General features: G+C 34.9%; 1 protein-coding gene across 7 annotated transcripts in view; it reads left to right on the plus strand.

Moving 5' to 3' along the window:
- The window catches only part of DMXL1 (Dmx like 1), a 191,335-nt gene that overhangs the window by 75,376 nt on the left and 97,258 nt on the right, over positions 1-18,701 (plus strand). For all 7 annotated transcript variants that reach the window (XM_063604600.1, XM_034960380.3, XM_063604601.1 and 4 more), the window contains 6 exons: positions 4,499-4,588; positions 5,194-5,296; positions 7,499-7,618; positions 7,911-8,132; positions 9,397-11,079; positions 12,596-12,703. In XM_063604600.1, the coding sequence (XP_063460670.1) occupies positions 4,499-4,588; positions 5,194-5,296; positions 7,499-7,618; positions 7,911-8,132; positions 9,397-11,079; positions 12,596-12,703 (2,326 nt within the window). The remainder of the gene's footprint in view (positions 1-4,498; positions 4,589-5,193; positions 5,297-7,498; positions 7,619-7,910; positions 8,133-9,396; positions 11,080-12,595; positions 12,704-18,701) is intronic.

The following is an 18,701-nucleotide window of genomic DNA, read 5'->3' on the forward strand; positions in this document are numbered from 1 at the left end:
TTTAAAAAAACAATGGTATGTGGTCTTCAAGAGACCCCTCTCACATGTAATGACACCCATAGGCTCAAAATAAAGGGATGGAGAAAAATCTACCAAGTAAATGGAAATCAGAAAGAAGCCGGGTTGCCATCCTGATTTCAGACAAAGCAGACTCTGAACCAACAAAGATTAGAAAAAGACAAAGAAGGGCATTACACAATGGTAAAGGGTTCAATTCAACAAGAAGACCTAACTATGGTAAATATATATGCAACCAACACAGGAGCACCCAGATTCATAAAACAACTTCTTAGAAACCTACAAAGAGACATAGACTCCCACACAATAATAGTGGGAGACTTCAACACTTCAATGTCAGTATTAGACAGCTCATCGAGGCAGAAGAGTAACAGAGATATTCCGGACCTGAACTCAACATTGGACCAAATGTATCTGACAGACTGCTGCAGAACTCTCCACCCAAAACAACAGAATATATATTCCTCTCATTGCCACGTCACATACTCTAAAGTGGACCACATAATTGGACATAAAACAATCCTCAGCAAATGCAGAAGAACCAAAATCATACCAAACACACTGTTGGACCACAGTGCAATAAAAATAGAAGTCAGGATTTAAAAAATAGCTTAAACCAGTCAATTACATGGATATTAAAAACAGGCTCCCGAATGACTTTTGGGTAAATAGTGAAATTAAGACAGAAACCAAGAAGTTCTCTGAAAGTAATGGGAATAAAGATATAACATGCCAGAATCTCTGGGACACAACTAAGGCAGTGTTAAGGTGGAAATTTATAGTACTAAATGCTCACATCAAAAAGTCAGAAAGATCTCAAACTAATAACCTAACATCACTACTGAAAGAACTAGAGAAGGAAAAACAAATCAACCCCAAAGCTAGCAGAAGATAAGCAATAATCAAAATCAGAGATGAACTGAAGGAAATCGAAACACAAAATACCATTCAAAAGATCAGCAATTCCAGGAAATGGCTGTTTGAAAAGATTAATAAGATAAGTACGTTGCTAACTAAGCCAATAGAAAATCCAAATAAACCCAATTAGAAATTACCAAGGGGATGTTAACCACTGACTCTACAGAAATAAAAACAATAATCAGAAACTACTACGAACACCTCTGTGCACACAGACTACAAAACCTACAAGGGTTGGATAAATTCCTGGACATATACCCCCTCCTAAGACTGAACCAGGAAGAAATTGATTCCCTAAACAGACTAATACGAGCTCCGAAATTGAGTCAGTAATAAATAGCCTACCAACCGAAAAACCCAGGATCTGAGGGATTCATAGCTGAATTACACCAGATGCACAAAGAAGAGCTGGTACCATTCCTACTGAAACTATTCCAAAAAATTGAGGAGGAGGGACTCCTCCCCAACTAATTTTTTGAGGCCAGCATTATCCTGATACCAAAACCTGGCAGACACACACACACAAAAAGAAGACTTTAGCCCAATATCCTCTATGAATATCAATGCAAAAATCCTTGACAAAATACTGGCAAGCCAAATCCAGCAGCACATTAAAAAGCTAGTTCACAGTGATCAAGTAGGCTTAATTCCCGGGATGCAAGTTTTGTTCAACATATTAAAATTAAATGTGATTTATCACATAAGGAGAACTGAAGACAAAAAACACATAATTTTTTCGATAGATGCAGAAAAGGTTTTTGATAAAATTCAACATTCCTTCAAGTTAAAAACTCTGAATAAACTAGGTGTTGAAGGAACATACCTCAGAATAATAAGAGCTATCTTTGACAGACTCTCAGCCAACATCATACTGAATGGGCAAAAGCTGGAAGCATTCCCCCTGAAAACTGACACAAGGAAAGGATGCCCTGTCTTGCCACTCCTATTCAGCATATTATTGGAAGTGCTGGCCACAGCAATCAGGAAAGAGGAATAAAAGGCATCTAAATAGGAAGAGAGGAAGTAAAACTATCACTGTTTGTACATGACGTGTTTCTATATCTAGGTAACCCTATGTCTTGGCCCAAAAGCTCCTAGATCTGATAAACAGCTTCAGTAAAGTTTCAGGATACAAAAATCAATGTACAAGAAATGACTAGCATTCCTATACACCAACAACAGCTAAGCTGAGAACCAATTCAGGAAGACAGTCCCATTACCAACTGCCACAAAAAGAATAAAATACCTAGGAATACAGCTATCCAGGGGGGTGGAAGATCTCTACAATGAGAATTACAAAACATTGCTCAGATAAATCAGAGAAGACACAAACACATGGGAAAAACATCCTATGTTGATGGATAGAAAGAATCAATATCATTAAAATGGCCATACTGCCCAAAGTATGGCCCAAAAATTTACAGATTCAATGCTGTTCCTATCAAACTACCAACAACATTGTTCACAGAACTAGAGAAACCTATTTTAAAAGTCATATGGAACCAAAATAAGAGGCTGTGTAGCCAAGGCAATCGTAAAAAAAAGAACAGAGCTTTGAGGTATCATGTTACCCGACTTCAAACTATACTACAGGGATACAGTAACCAAAACAGCATAGTAGTGGTACAAAAACAGGCACATTGACCAATGGAACACAATAGAGAATCCAGATATAAGACCACACACCTACAACTGTCTGATCTTTGACAAACCTGACAAAAACAAGCAATGGGGAAAGGATTCCATTAATAAATGGTGCTGGCAGAATTGGCTAGCCATATGTAGAAAATTGAAACTGGATCCCTTCCTTACATCATATACAGAAATCAACTCAAAATGGATTAAAGACTTAAATGTAAAACCTAAAACTCTAAAAACCCTGGAAGACAATCTAGGCGATGCCATTCTGGACATAGGAATGGGCAGTGATTTCATGACAAAGACATCAAAAGCAATCATAACAGAGTAAATAGACAACCTACAGAATAGGAGAAAATATTTGCAAACTATGCATCTGAGAAAGGTCTGAATATCCAACATCTGTAAGGAACTTAAATTTACAAGAGAAAAACAGCTCCATCAAAAAGTGAGTAAAGGACATGAGCACTTTTCTAAAGAAGACATACGTGTGGCAACAAACATGATAAAAAGCTCCATCACTGATCATTAGAGAAATGCAGATAAAAACCGCAATGTGGCACCATCTCACACCAGTCAGAATGGCTATTATTAAAAAGTAAAAAAAAAAAAAAAAAAAAAAGATGCTGATGAGGTTGCAGTGAAAAGGGAACACTTACACAGTGTTGATGGGAGTGTAAATTAATTCAACCGTTGTGGAAAGCAGTACTGTGATTCCTCAAAGAGCTAAAAACAGAACTGCCTTTCGACCCAGCAATCCCATTACTGGCTATGTACCTAGAGGAGTATAAATCATTCTGTGGTGAGGGCACATGCAGGCAAATGTTCATTGCAGCACTATTCACAATAGCAAAGACATAGAATCAATCCAAATGCCCATGAGTGACAGATTGGATTAAGAAAATGTGGTACATACACACGATGGAATACTGTGCAGCCATAAAAAAGAATGAAATGATGTAATTTGCAGGAACATGGGTGGAGCTGGCATTCATAAAGCAACTTCTTTATGGAGGCCATTCTTTAAGGAGGCCATTATCCTTAGCAAACTAACAGGAATAGAAAACCAGATACTGCATGTTCTCACTTACAAGTGGGAGCTAAATAATGAGAACTCATGAACCCAAAGAATGGAAAAACAGACACTGGGGACTTCTTCATGTTGGAAGTTGGGAGGAGGGAGAGGACCAGAAAAAATAACTCTCGGGTACTAGGCTTAGTACCTGGATGATGAAATAATCTGTACAACAAAGCCCTGTGACATGAGTTTAGCACACGTACTCCCAAACCTACAATGAAAGTTAAAAAAAATTAAAGATTGAATGCTGGAATGCTCTGTTAAAAGTAGGGTGGAAATACAAGGGTGAATGTGGTATATAATGGAAGGCAAAAGAAAAAAAATATTTCAAGGAGGAAGAAGGAATGATTACCAAGATCAGATACTGCTGATAAAGGAAGTCTGATAAAGATTTGAAAATAGACCACTGAATTTAGCAGTGTGACCTTGACTAAAGCAGTCAGGACATGAATGGCTCAAGAGATCAGCATATTTGAATAGTATGTAATCTTGTTTCTTTAGCTCTATTCTTCCTATCTCAAAATTAATGTTTAAAAAGCACTAATTATTAGAACATTTCTAGGAGATTGAAATCAATTTTTCGCATTTATGGATGTAATTTTTTTCCTTAACAGTTATCAAGCATTACTTTTATTTTTCTCTGTACCAACTGAGCTGTAATGCTTTTTCATTCGTTTGTTAATTCCTATAAAGACTAAAGACCTAGAATTTTTATAGTTGAAAGGGACTATATTTAGGCCCACTTGAATTTTATTGTTATTTATCTGTTAGGCCTGAAATTTTGTTATTTACTCTTATTTGCATATGAATTGTTTAGTAAATTGTAAATTTTTTTAAAAAAAACAGAAATATGTTGGTGAAGTCTTTAACATCGTCAGTCAACAATCAACAGCCAGGCCAGGATGCATTATTGCATTAGATCCCATTACCAAACTTGTAAGTATTAATTTTGGGGGGGAGGTATATTAAAAAAAAGTTTATGAAAGCATTTTGCATAAAATCTATATATTAATGTAATTTGAAAATTTGCTGTATATTTACAGGTAGATTCAGTAATTAACTCATCACATAATAGATAACATATTATTGTATATTGTACTTCCTAGACTTCAAACTAGAAAACAAATTATCCTCATTACTATATTCACAGCCAAATAAATTTTCAAACTTTGACTCAAACATATTATAAATATTATCATATTACCATTAGATTTAATAAAGTGGTGTTAGGTTCCTCATCCATGGTTATTGAAAATCACTGAAAAGAAAACTAGGTTCCAATTTGTGGCTAAATAAAAAACATTGGTGGATATTATTTCTTACTTATAAAGACTCATTGTAATGAAAGCAAATCATCTTGACCTAAATTTTTATATTCATCTGTTTAATCTAATGGAGGTGCCATACACTTACGTTCTGCTGAACTTTTGACTTCTTATTCTGCCTTTAAATATCTCATTATGAAGTATTATTTTTCTGGCTATTTAGCATTAGGTAAATAACACATAGGTCAACTTACGTTGATATTTATTTATATTCAGCATGGCAGAAAAACCCAACTGCTTCATGTTTTTCAAGAAGACTTCATTTTGAATAACCTTGAGAAGAAAAGCCTTGGCAAAGACAGCATTTTATCTAATGCAGGTAAGGAAGAATTGTTTATGGAATGAGAAATACTATGTACAGTATGTTAGGCAGTTAATAAAGATGAATTGGTAAAATGCTTTACATTGTCTATTTGAAGTAAAAATTGGGGTAGGTTTGTTTATTAAATATTTATCGTAAATATGAGTATCTTTTTATTCTTAACCAGGTAATAAATACGAACAAAATTAAAGGGGCATCTTGGTTGTATGTTTTTTAAACTGCATAATAGAAATGCTTTATTATTAACATATGAGAGCTTTTTGCATGGATGGGGTCCTACCCATCCATTTGGATATTACGGACCTCCTGCCTTTTGAAAATTTATAATTTAAAGAAGTAGCTTAAAACTTCAAGCTAGAAGGTCCTTAATTTAAAAACTAATTGTCTTAATTAATGCTTTTATAATAAAAGTTTTTAAAATGTTAAACTCCTCTCATCAACACTTTACATGAAGGCACACTGAGTAAAATAAAGCTACAGTCTCTTGGTCATCACTTGCGATTACAGAGCCAAACCAAACTCAAAAATGGCATTCTTGAATATCACAATCTTATAAATCAATTATACAGTATGTGCCTGTTGCACAAAGAAGTTATCAAGATTCATATGTTAAATATCTTCTCCATTTGTTCAGACTTTTTTCTTCTCTTTTACATCATGTCTTTCTGCCACCTTTTCCATTTTTCTTTTATGAGAAGTACTCCTTAGAGTTCTGCACTTTTATGTTGACATCTAATTTCTTACCATTGCTTTTAGTCTTCTATCAGTTTTCTCTGAGTTAATGAGCTGTGCAAATACACTTTATGTGTTTTTTAAAACTCTGAACATGTTGGAAGTATGCTAAAAATGGGGATTAAAGATATCAGGCGTAAGAGATAAGATTATTTATTGTATAAGCAAAACTATCCTTTTCATATTAAATTATTAATGAACATGTTAATATTGTTAACAATTTAAGTCTCTTTAAAACTTTTAAAAGAAGTTACCCTCCTTTGCATAATAAGGTTGAGTTTTTCTGTGTTCTTCTTGTATTCTAGCATTTGCTTTTTTCGGATTCTTCAATTTTTAATGTATTTTAATTCTCTTTAAGGCTAAGATTTTTCTTAAAATATTCAGGAAATTTTTACTTTTACCCAAAAACTATTATGTTCATTATTAGAGTTTCCTAGAAAATACCTAAGGAGTTATGGTTTCATATCTTTTGCTCTATTATGAAGAAGAAAAATGTTTTACAAATATTTTCATTATTGGAGCATTTTTTGTTGTTAGTGAAATTATCAAAACTAGGATTGATTTCTATTCTGTTTACTTTTGTTATAATCTTTATCCTTTTCTCTTAATTTCTGTATTTTGGATGCCTAACTTAGAATACATTACCAAAGTTACCTTTTCATTTAGTCTCTCAATACAAGATGATTTAAAACATTTATGGTTACCTTTTTTAATTTTTTTGCTATGCAAATTTATAAAAGGGCAAAGTCTTTGTGCTCTAATAATACCTGCTTTCTCATGTTTTACATGTTCTACGATTTATTTTGTCTTTTTAATGTAATTTTCGTTTACCTAATTGTGCACATAGTGAATAATAGATTATAATGAAGAAAACTTGGATTAAAATCTATTGTTAAAAAGGTTTTTCAGGCAATAATAAATCATTGATTTTTCTGATGTATTTTAAAAAGATATGTTTATTTTGAGCAACTCGTGTGCTGTGTAAACTATGCAATTTGGGCGAAGACAAATTTTCTTGAATGATATGTTTTATAATGAAAACTTATAGTTTGGCCATTGGATAAATATCATGAAGTCATCCATTATAGAACTTATTCATTTGAAAAATGTTTGGCACCACCATTTCATCATGATATGTTGAGTTGAAGTATATATTACATAGTTCCTGTCTGTTTAGAAATTTCCTACTTCTTATGGTTTAATCTTTGTGAACAATTTGATGATGATGACTGTAAACCTATCAATTCAAACATGAAATAGCATACATATTATTGTAAAAATTTTAAGTTAATACAAATTCATGTGGTAAAGGATTTGAATATATTTTATAATGCCACTTGTGTTTGAAGCCTTAGGTAAAAGTTTTTAATTTTCTTTTTTTAAAGTCCAATTATTTTAACTTGGCATGTTTAGCAAGTTGTCTCTTTTACACATAGTAACAGTGAAAAATATCATTAATACCAACAGGCAGCTCACCTAATGGATTTTCTGAGAAGTTCTACCTAATTGTAATAGAATGCACTCAAGACAACCGTTCACTGTTACACATGTGGAATTTACATCTAAAGTCAATTCCTGTCTCATTAGGTGAGTCTTTTGTGTGTGTGTTTGTGTAACTTTAATAGGTGTAAGTTAACAAATTACACAAAATTAGATAATTTGGGACATATTTCTTAAAGCCATTCTCATTAAATGGTGATAACTGTAGATTATTCAATTAATTCAAAAAGCTTTTCTTATTTTCTTTCTGTGAAGAATCATATTAATATGTTTACTATTTTATCTTTTACAAGGCAGTTTTGGATTGTAAAATGTAGCAATCGTAATATTTATAGGGTTCCCCTGCCTCAGTTTTTGGTTCTTTTCTTATGTTTTGTAGATGAAAAAGTAGATACAAAATTATCTGAAGCAGCTTGGCAGCCAGAAGAACATTATTCTTCTTCTCCAGAGAAGATCCTATCTCCTTTTTCACAAAAGTATCAGGCTTGCAGAGCAAATCTCCAGAGTACCAGCAGGTTGACTCTGTTTTCAGAAATGGTTTATAGCCAAGAATTGCATTTACCAGAAGGAGTTGAGATAATAAGTATTAAGCCATCAGCAGGTTTGTAAATTTTATGAAAAGAGACTAATTTTGTAACACATGAGTATTTACCAGGTATTTAAAAATAGGTGCTGCAACTACCTCTTAAATCCACACAAAACTAGAAATGGAAATAATATATTCAAGTACCCTAAATTGAAGACTTATAGTTCTCATTATGTTTTCAGATTACTCTGACATTTATCAGCCAGTTCTAGTCTTAAATATTGATTTCTAAAACAAATTTTCTTTGTCTTTTTGGGAAGACAAAGGGACAGTTTCTAGAGCGGAGATGGTAACTAAGTTGTACTTTATTTGCAGACTTTGATGGTATTGGCAATAGCTGCCTGGAGCCATGATTCTGATTGCGTGGTTTCTGCTATATATTTATTATCCTTATTCTACAGCAGTGGTTTTCAAAGTGTCCCCAGGCCAGCAGCATCAGCGTCCTGGAAACTTGTTAGAAATTGGCCACTCCATTTCTTGGGCCACCCAGGGTTACTGAATCTCAAACTCTGGGATGGGGCCCAGTGGCCTGGACTTACAAACCTTTAAAGTGATTCTTATGCATGCAAAAGGTCAAGAACCACTGTTCTGGAGCATCAAGAATACTAATCAAAAATACAAATCAAGGCTTCTGTTTTAGGAAACTAATAGTGCATGATTACTTTAAGTCTAAGCAAATGTTAAGTTGTAGTTAGGAATCTTCTCAGCATTTGTTATGGCAAATATACCTCAATCATGAAGGGCCCTGTAAAGTGACCATTCAGTACTTAAGTAAACATAGGCCATTCACATTTATATTGAAAAATGTGAAAGAGAAGGAGCCAGTGAGTGTTGACAAATTTAAAAAAATACATTGATACCTTTAAAATTAGATTTATAATGTATAAAACTAGCAAAGAGCTGTGAAACAAATTCTGGATTAACTAGAATTAAATTCTGCCTATGCCTGAGTTGTTTGATTTAGGCCCAAGATGTTTAACCTTCAAGAATTGAAGTAAATTATCTCAGAGTTCCCTTTCAACTCTAGGTTTTGGTGATACTTTCTTTTTATATACCTTTCTGATGTCATTAAAAGCCTCTTTCTTACTATTCTTGCTGCCCCTTTTTAACTTAAATAAATATAGGCTATTATGCAGTTTAAAAAACATACAGCCAAGATGCCCCTTTGATTTTGTTCATATTTATAGTAGTTAATACAAAAGACTAAAATCGTAAGTACATAAAAACAGAAGTATTTAACCAAATTTGACATTTTGTTAACGGATTATTTTTATTTTAGGACATCTGAGTTCATCTTCTATATATCCTGCATGCAGTGCTCCTTATTTATTGGCAACTTCATGTTCAGATGAGAAAGTAAGATTCTGGAGATGCAGAGTAACAGATGGAGAATCTGCCACATCAAAGAATGGAAAAATTGATCTTGCATACATTTGGGAAGAATGGCCATTACTTATTGAAGATGGACTTCAGAGCAATAGTAGTATAACTGTACCTGGTAGGCCTGTAGAAGTTAGCTGTGCACATACAAATCGTTTAGCAGTAGCTTATAAGCAGCCTGCATCTAATAGTAGATCTTCCCAGGACTTTGTGATGCATGTAAGTATTTTTGAATGTGAGTCAACAGGAGGTTCATGTTGGGTCCTTGAACAGACAATTCATTTAGATGAGTTAAGCACAGTATTGGATTCTGGCATTAGTGTTGATAGCAATTTAGTGGCCTATAATAAACAAGACATGTATTTATCTAGTAAAGAGAATATCACATCAAACACAAAGCATTTAGTTCACTTAGATTGGATGTCTAGAGAAGACGGTTCTCATATCCTGACTGTAGGAATTGGATCAAAACTTTTTATGTATGGACCCCTGGCTGGCAAGGTACAAGACCAAACTGGTAAGGAAACCCTGGTGTTTCCTCTCTGGGAGAGTACCAAAGTTGTGCCCCTTTCTAAATTTGTACTATTACGAAGTGTGGACCTAGTTTCTTCTGTAGATGGCTCCCCACCTTTTCCTGTTTCTTTATCGTGGGTCCGGGATGGCATCCTTGTGGTAGGAATGGACTGTGAAATGCATGTGTATTCCCAATGGCAGCCATCTTCTAAACAAGAACCTGTTATAACAGATTCGTACAGTGGGAGCACTCCATCTATAACAAGTTTAATAAAACAGAGTAACTCCAGTTCTGGGTTACATCCTCCAAAGAAAACTCTGACTCGATCCATGACCAGTCTTGCACAGAAAATCTGTGGAAAGAAAACTGCATTCTTTCCTTCAGTGGATATGGAAGATTCAGGTCTTTTTGAAGCAGCTCATGTACTTTCCCCGACTCTACCTCAGTATCATCCCTTGCAGCTTTTGGAACTCATGGATCTTGGTAAAGTTCGGAGAGCCAAGGCCATCTTGTCCCATCTTGTTAAGTGCATTGCTGGGGAAGTTGTGGCTCTGAATGAAGCTGAATCTAATCATGAACGCCGCCTTAGGTCTCTCACAATCAGTGCTAGTGGAAGCACTACCAGAGACCCCCAGGCATTCAACAAGGCTGAAAATACAGATTACACAGAAATAGATTCTGTTCCTCCACTTCCTTTATATGCCTTACTTGCAGCAGATGATGATAGCTGTTACTCATCTTTGGAGAAATCTAGTAATGAGAGTACCTTAAGTAAATCAAACCAATTATCAAAAGAAAGTTATGATGAGCTTTTTCAGACTCAACTTCTAATGACTGATACTCATATGTTAGAGACAGATGAAGAAAATACAAAGCCTAGAGTTATTGACCTTTCACAGTACAGTCCGACTTACTTTGGACCTGAGCATGCTCAGGTTCTTTCTGGCCACTTACTTCATTCTAGTTTACCAGGACTCAGCCGGATGGAGCAGATGTCTTTGATGGCCTTAGCAGATACAATTGCAACTACAAGCACTGATATTGGAGAAAGCCGAGACAGAAGCCAAGGTAAAACTAAACTCCGTACTGATAACATTTTTACTTATTTTCACAGAAAATAATTTTAAATAATTTTTATTAAAATGATGCCATTGGCTAGGCACAGGGGCTTATGCCTGTAAATTCAGCTCTTTGGGAGGCTGAGGCAGGAGGATCACTTGAACCCAGGAGTTTAAGACCAGTCTGGGCAACATAGTTGAGACCCCCATCTCTATGAAAACAAAAAAAAATTAGCCAGATATGGTGCCTCATGCCTATAGTCTTAGCTACTCAGGAGGCTGAGGTGGGATGATGCTTGAGCCCAGGATGTTGAGCTGGCAGTGAACTGATTGTGCCACTGCACTACAGCCTGGACAATAGAGCAAGACCCTGTCTCTTAAAAAAAAATACCATGAAGGTTTTTTTTGGAAACATCTTTGCTACCTTCACAGCAGTTTTAACTTTTTTTCCCCCCGAGACTATCATAAACAGCAAACTCTTAATATGCACTATTTATCCTGTAAATCATAGTACTATGAGCAAGTGCACAAAGACTCATTATGCCGTTCATTTTTACTAATTTTCTGCTCAATAGTATAAAAGATCCAACTGAATCTTTCTGAGTTTAGCAAAATTTAACAGTTTCTTATTAAACAATTATTTTAGGTACCTAAAAATAAAAGGTGGTTTCTGGGTTTTTTTTCCCTCATTTTGTAATAATCCACTATTAACAATTATAATTTGGTTTTTAAAACATTGAGTTTTTTTAAAATTAGCCTTAATATATGCTCCTACCTAGAAAAGCATAATGTAATTAGGTCTTTTCCTCACCCAGAGAGCATTTAAAAAAAAAATACTGCCGAGTTATGAACAGTTTCCCATAAAATCTCAAGTAAGTTCTGAAATGAACAAATTGAGCCTTGTAGACCATATATACATCAGTATCCCTTTGAATGAAACTTGAAAGGAAAATATAGGGTAAATTTAATATAATAACAAAATTTAAATTTAAGAAAAATTAAGTTGGTTATGAATCTTGACACTTTTAGAGATATTACTAGTAGATACTATTTTTGATGTGAATATGTTATAGGTGTTTTATGTTTTTAGTTTTTGCTTCAAGGAAAAAATATCAGGCCCTCCCACCATAGAACTATTTCTCCCAGTGTTAACAGCAGATTATTGGGGTGGATGTATGATTCGAACAAACTGTATTGGTTAAAGATAATACTGTACATGTGCCACAGAAAAGGTTAAACTGTTCAAAAATCAGTCACATTTTAATTTAAATAAGATTTCAGTCAGAAGAGGTCAGTTTATAAAGAGTATCAGATTCTCTTTATTCTCTTCTTTATTATTTTTCCAATTGTTTATACTATTTTTTCTGTAATGTAAAATTCTGTAGAAAAAGATAAATGTTAGAAAATATTTTACACTGATAACTTTTTTCTTGGTCAGGTTAAGAATGTTATATGCCTATATTGGGTGTTCTTTTGCTTACAATTTTTTTTTTTTAATACATTGCTTCCCCTTTCTCCCATTGCAGGTGGAGAAACTCTTGATGAATGTGGGTTAAAATTTCTTTTGGCTGTTCGACTCCATACCTTTCTTACAACTTCCCTTCCAGCCTATCGAGCTCAACTCCTTCACCAAGGTGATTTTGATAGTAATCTATTAAAGGGAAATAAAGCGAGTAGAAAATGAGAGACTTGGGAGTTTTTAAACTTGTTTTTACCCAAAAATGATAATGATGACATATTTAACACATTTTAAGTTTCCTTTATTTGTTAAAATGTTTATTTTGTCATAATCTTTGCTTAAAACATTGGAATTTTTAGTGGTAGGCAAAAGGAGTTAATGAAGAAACATACTGGAGATGTTCTGTGTTATGTTTTTAAATGCATGATATGTTCAAGGCAAATTAGTATTGTTTCATTTTCTTTAATTTCTTCTTTAGATTGTCTTTTCTCTCCTTTTTTTTGACATTTATCTAAATTCAGTTTTTCCACCAAACATTGAATGACATTTGTGTTATAATACATTCTCAAATTTTAAATATTTCACAGAGTACAGAATATTGAAAGTGTAAATTTACCCACACTTAAAACTACTGATAAAATATGTATTTCAGATATTAGTTTAGTATATTTCATGTATTCTATATTTAGTGCTGTATTTCAGATACTGTTAGTTCTCTTACTTTGAACTATCTTAGACTTTGAACTGTCTTAGCATAACGTAATAGATTCTTATTAAACGATTATTGTAGGTACCAGAAAATAACATTGTCTTAGAGAGTTCAAAGTAAGAGAAATCTCACTTAAGTTCACTTAGACAAAACAGCATGTTTTTTGGCTCATCTCCCGGGAAGTTCAAGAAATAGAGCTGACTTTCAGCATTATTGGAACTATAGGTTTAAAAAGTGTTATTGGGACTTTGCAGTTTAGCCTTTTAGCCTCTGCTCCTTGGTCTCAGTCTCTTGCTCGTACCTTATGTCTCTGTCTCTTTGTTTCTCTCTCTATTTTCTTTTTCTCATTTTGCATATAGCTTTGAAAAAAGTAAAGTTGAAAATTCTAAATCAAATTCTTTTTAGTTTTTTTTTTTTTTTGCTTTTTTGAGATAGAGTCTTGCTCTGTCACCCAGGCTGGAGTACAGTGGTGTGATTTCCGCACACTGCAACCTCCATTTCCTGGGTTCAACTGATTCTCCTGCCTCAGCCTCCCGAATACCTGGGACTACAGGCGCACACCACCACGCCTGGCTAATTTTTGTATTTTTAATAGAGATGGGGTTTCACCATATTGGCCAGGCTAGTCTTGAACTCCTGACCTCAAGCAATCCACCTGCCTCGGCCTCCCAAAGTGCTGGGCATTATGGGCGTGAGCCACCTTGCCAGGCCAAATTCTCTTTAAAATTTTTAGATTGTAATTTAGCACATTAAAATTGTATGTATTTATAGGGTACAAAGTAATGTTCTGATATATGTATACAAAGTGGAATGATTAAGTCAAACTAAACATATCCATCACCTCAGATATGTAAAATATTTGTGGTAAGAATATTTGAAATGTACTCTCTTAGCAATATCGAAATATACAATACACTATTATTAAAGGTAGCTACCATGCTGTGCAGTAGATATCAAAAATGTATTCCTCCTAACTGAAACTTTTTACCCTTTGACCAATGTCTCCCTTCTCATCCTGTCCCCAGCCTTGGGCAAATACCGTTTATTCTCTGTTTCTTTGATTTCAATTGTATTCGATTCCACAGATAAGTGAGATCATGCAATATTTGTCTATGACTGGCTTATTTCACTTACTGTAATGTTCTCCAGGTTCATCCATGTTGTTGCAAATGACAAGATTTCGTTTTTTAAGGCTGACTGGTACTCCAGTGTATATACAGGCATACTCCTTTTTATTGTGTTCTGCTAGGTTGCATTTTGCAAATACAGCAGTTTTTACAAATTGAAGCTTTGTGGCAACCGTTTGTTGAGCAAGTCTGTCAGCACCGTTTTTCCAACAGCATGTGTTCACTTCATGTCTCTGTGTCTCATTTTGGTAATTCTCACAATATTTCAAACTTTTTCTGTCATCTGTGATCAGTGATCTTTGTTACTATTATAATGGTTTTGGAGTGCCATGAACTGCGCCTGTGTAGGACAATGAATTTAATCAATAAATGTTGTGTGTACTGTGGCTACAACACTGATCAGCCATTCCCCTGTATTTCTCCCTCTGCTCAGACCTCCCTAATCACTGAGACATAACAATATAGAAATTAGGACAGTTTAACAACCCTACAATGTCTTCTAAGTGTTCAAGTGAAAGGAAGAGCTGCATATCTCTCCCTTTAAATCAAAAGCTAGAAATGACTAAGCTTAGTAAGGAAGGCATGTTGAAAGCCGAGATAGGCTGAAAGCTAAGCCTCTTGTGCCAAACAGTTTACCAAATTGTAAATGCAAAGGACAAGGTCCAAAGGAAACTAAACGTTCTCCATTGAACACATAAATGATAAGAAAGCAAGGTAGCCTTATTGCTTATGTGGAGAAAGTTTGAGTGGTCTAGATGGATCGAACTAGCCACAAGATTCTCTTATGCCAAAGCCTAATCCAGAACAAGGCTGTAACTCGTCTTAATTTCATGAAAGCTGAGAGAAGTGAGGAAGCTGCACAATTAAAGTTTGAAGCTAGCAGAGGTTGGTCCATGAGGTTTAAGGAAAGAAGCCTTCTCCGTAAACTACAAGTACAAGGTGAAGCTAGGTCTTATGGATAACATGCTGAAGCTTCTACGTCATTCAGCACTTGCTTCAGCATGTTTTCCAGAAGATCTAGCTAAGATAATGGATGAAGGTGGCTACACAAAAGGACAGATTTTTAAAGTACATGGAACAGCCTTCTGTTGGAAGAAGATGCCATCTAGGACTTTCATAGTTAGAGAGCAGTCAGTGCCTGGCTTCAGAGAACAGACTGACTCTTGTTAGGGGCTAATGCAGCTGGTAACTAAGTTGAAGCCAATGCCCATTTACCATTCTGAAAATCCTAGAGTGTTTAAGAATTATGTGAAACCTATTTTGCCTGCGCTCTACACATGGAACAGCAAAGCCCAATGGCAGCACCTCTGTTTATAGCATAATTTACTGAATATTTGCAGCCTACTGTTGAGACCTTCTGTTGAGAAGAAAGATTTCCTTTCGAAATATTGCTGTTATTGACAGTGACCTGTTCATGCAAGAGCTCTGATGCAGGTGTACAAGGAGATTAATATAGTTTTTATGCCTGCTAACACAACATTCATTTTGCAGTCCATGAATCAAAGAATGCTTCCAACTTTTAAGTCTTATCATTTCAGAAATACATTTCATAAGGCTATAGCTGCTATAGATAGTTATTCCTCTGATGGATCTGGACAAAGTAAATTGAAAACCACTGGAAAGGCTTCACCATTCTAGATGCCATTGGGGACATGTGTAATTCATGGGAGGAGGTCAAAATATCAACATTAACAAGAGTTTGGAAGAAGTTGATTCCAGCCTTCACAGATGACTTTGAGAGGTTCAAGACTTCAGTAGAGGAAGTAATTGCAGATATGGTAGAAATAGCAGGGGAACTAGAATTAAAAGTAGAACCTGAATATGTGACTGAATTGCTGCAATCTCAGGGTAAAACTTCAGCAGAGCCAGGCACGATGGCTCATCCCTGTAATCTCAACACTTTGGGATATTGAGGTGGGAGGATCGCTTAAGGCCAGGAGTTTAGGATCAGCCTGGGCAACATAGATCCCATCTCTGAAAAAAATTTAGGTAGGTTTGGTGTTATGTGCCTGTAGTCCTAGCTATTCAGGGAGCTGAATAGGAATATCACTTGAGTCCAGGAGGTCAAGACTGCAACGAGCTATGATCACACCACTGCACTCCAGCCTGGGCAACAGGAGGAGACCCTGTCTCAAAAACAAACAAACAAAAAAAAAAAAACTTCAGCAGATGAGGAGTTGCTTCTTAAAGGATGAGCAATGAATGTGGTTTCTTAAGGTGGAATCTATTCCTGGTGAAGATGCAGTGAACATGGTTGAAATGACAACAAAGGATTTAGAATAGTCTGTAAACTTAGTTGATAGAGCATTGGCAGGGTTTGAGAGGACTGACTCCAATTTTGAAAGAAGTTCTAAATTCTATCAAATAGAATTACATGGTATAGAGAAATCTTACATAAAAGGAAGAGTCCATCTATGTGGCACACTTCATTGTTGCCTTATTTTAAGAAATTGCTATAGCCATCCCAGCCTTCAGTAACCTCTACCTTGATCAGTCAGCAGCTGGTAACATCAAGGCAAGATTCTCCATCAGCAAAAATTATGACTTGCTTAAGGCTCAGGTGATTGTTATGTTTTAGCAATGATGTATTTTTTAATTAAGGTATGTACACTCATTTTAGACATAACGCTATTGCACAGTTAATAGACCACAGTATGATGTAACCATAACTTGTATATGCACTGGGAAACAAAAAATTGTGTTACTCATTTTATTGCAATATTTGCTTTATTGTGGTGGTCTGAAATGGAACCCATGGTATCTCCAAGGTCTGCCTATATATACGACATTTTCTTTATTAATTTATTGATGGATACTTAGGTTGAATTGATAACTAAACTATTGTGAATAAAACTTCACTTAACATTGGAGTGCAGCTATCTCTTCAACATACTGATTTCACATCCTTTGACTATATACACATAAGTGGGATTGGTGGATCATGTGGTAATTTTGTTTTTAAATTTTTTCTTATTTTTTTTTAGTTAAAATTTCTTTTCTTTTCTTCTCTTTTAATAAAACATTGTCCCAGAATATTTTTAGATATTTGAGGAACCTTCATACCCTCTTCCATAATGGCTGTACTAATTTATGTTCCCATTAGCAGTGTACCAGGCTCCCCGTTTCGCCACTTCTTTATGAAAACTGTTTGTTTTTTTCTCTTTCTGATAATAAACATTCTAGCAGGTGTGAGTTGTTATCTCATTATGGCTTTAATTTGCATTTTCCTGATGATTATAGATATCAAGCGCTTTTTTCATTTATCTGTTGGACATTCATATGTCTTCATTTGAGAAATATCTGTTCAGTTCATTTATCCCCTCTGGTTTTTTTTTTTTTTCCCCCAAGAGTTGAGGGTCTTACTCTGTTGCCCAGGCTGGAGTCAAACTCCTGGCCTCAAGCCATCCTCCTGCCTCAGCCTCTCAAATAGCTGGGACTACAGGTGTGCACCACTTGTGCCTGGCATGCCCATTTTTTAATTGAGTTGTTTTCTTGCTATTGGGTTACTTGAGTTCTTGATATATTTTGGATATTAACTCCTTATCAGATATACAGATTGCAGATATTATTTCCCAATCCACTGCTTTTCTCTTCACTCTGCTAATTGTATTCTTTGCTATGCAGACATTTTCAGTTTGATGTCATCCCATTTGTTCATTTTTGCTTTTGTTGCCCGTCCCTTTGGTGTGATATCCAAAAAAATCATTGCCCAGACTGATGACATGTAGTTTTCCCTCTGTGTTTTCCTCTAGTAGTTTTACAATGCAGGTCTTATGTTTAAGTATTTAATCCATTTTGACCTATTTTTGTATATGGTGTAAGATAATGGTCCAATTTCATTCTTCTGCATGTGGTTATCTAGTTTTCCCAGCACCATTTTTTGGAGAAACTATCCTTTCCCATTGTGTGTTCCTGGCACGTTTGACAAAAATCGATTGAGTATAAATGCATGGGTTGATTTCTGCGCCTTCTATTCTCTTCCATTGGTCTGTGTTTCTGTTTTTACACCAGTATCATGCTATTTTGGTTACCCTAGCTTTGTAATATAGTTTGAAATCAGGTAGTGTGATGTCTCTAGGTTTGTTCTTTCATCTCAAGTTTACTTTGAGTATTTGGTGTTTCTTGGTATTCCTAATGAATTTTAGGGTTTTTTTTTTCTATTTCTGTGAAAAATGACATCAGTATTTTGATAGAGATTGCATTGAATCTGTAGATCATTTTGGATAGTTTGGACATTTTAACAAATTAAAAATTTAACAAATTAATTTTTCCAATCTGTGAACACTGAATATCTTACCATTTATTTGTGTCTTCAAATTTCTTTCATCAATATTTTA

This window comes from Pan paniscus, chromosome 4 (genome assembly GCF_029289425.2).
Source record: "Pan paniscus chromosome 4, NHGRI_mPanPan1-v2.0_pri, whole genome shotgun sequence".
In the NCBI taxonomy this organism is placed as follows: domain Eukaryota; kingdom Metazoa; phylum Chordata; class Mammalia; order Primates; family Hominidae; genus Pan; species Pan paniscus.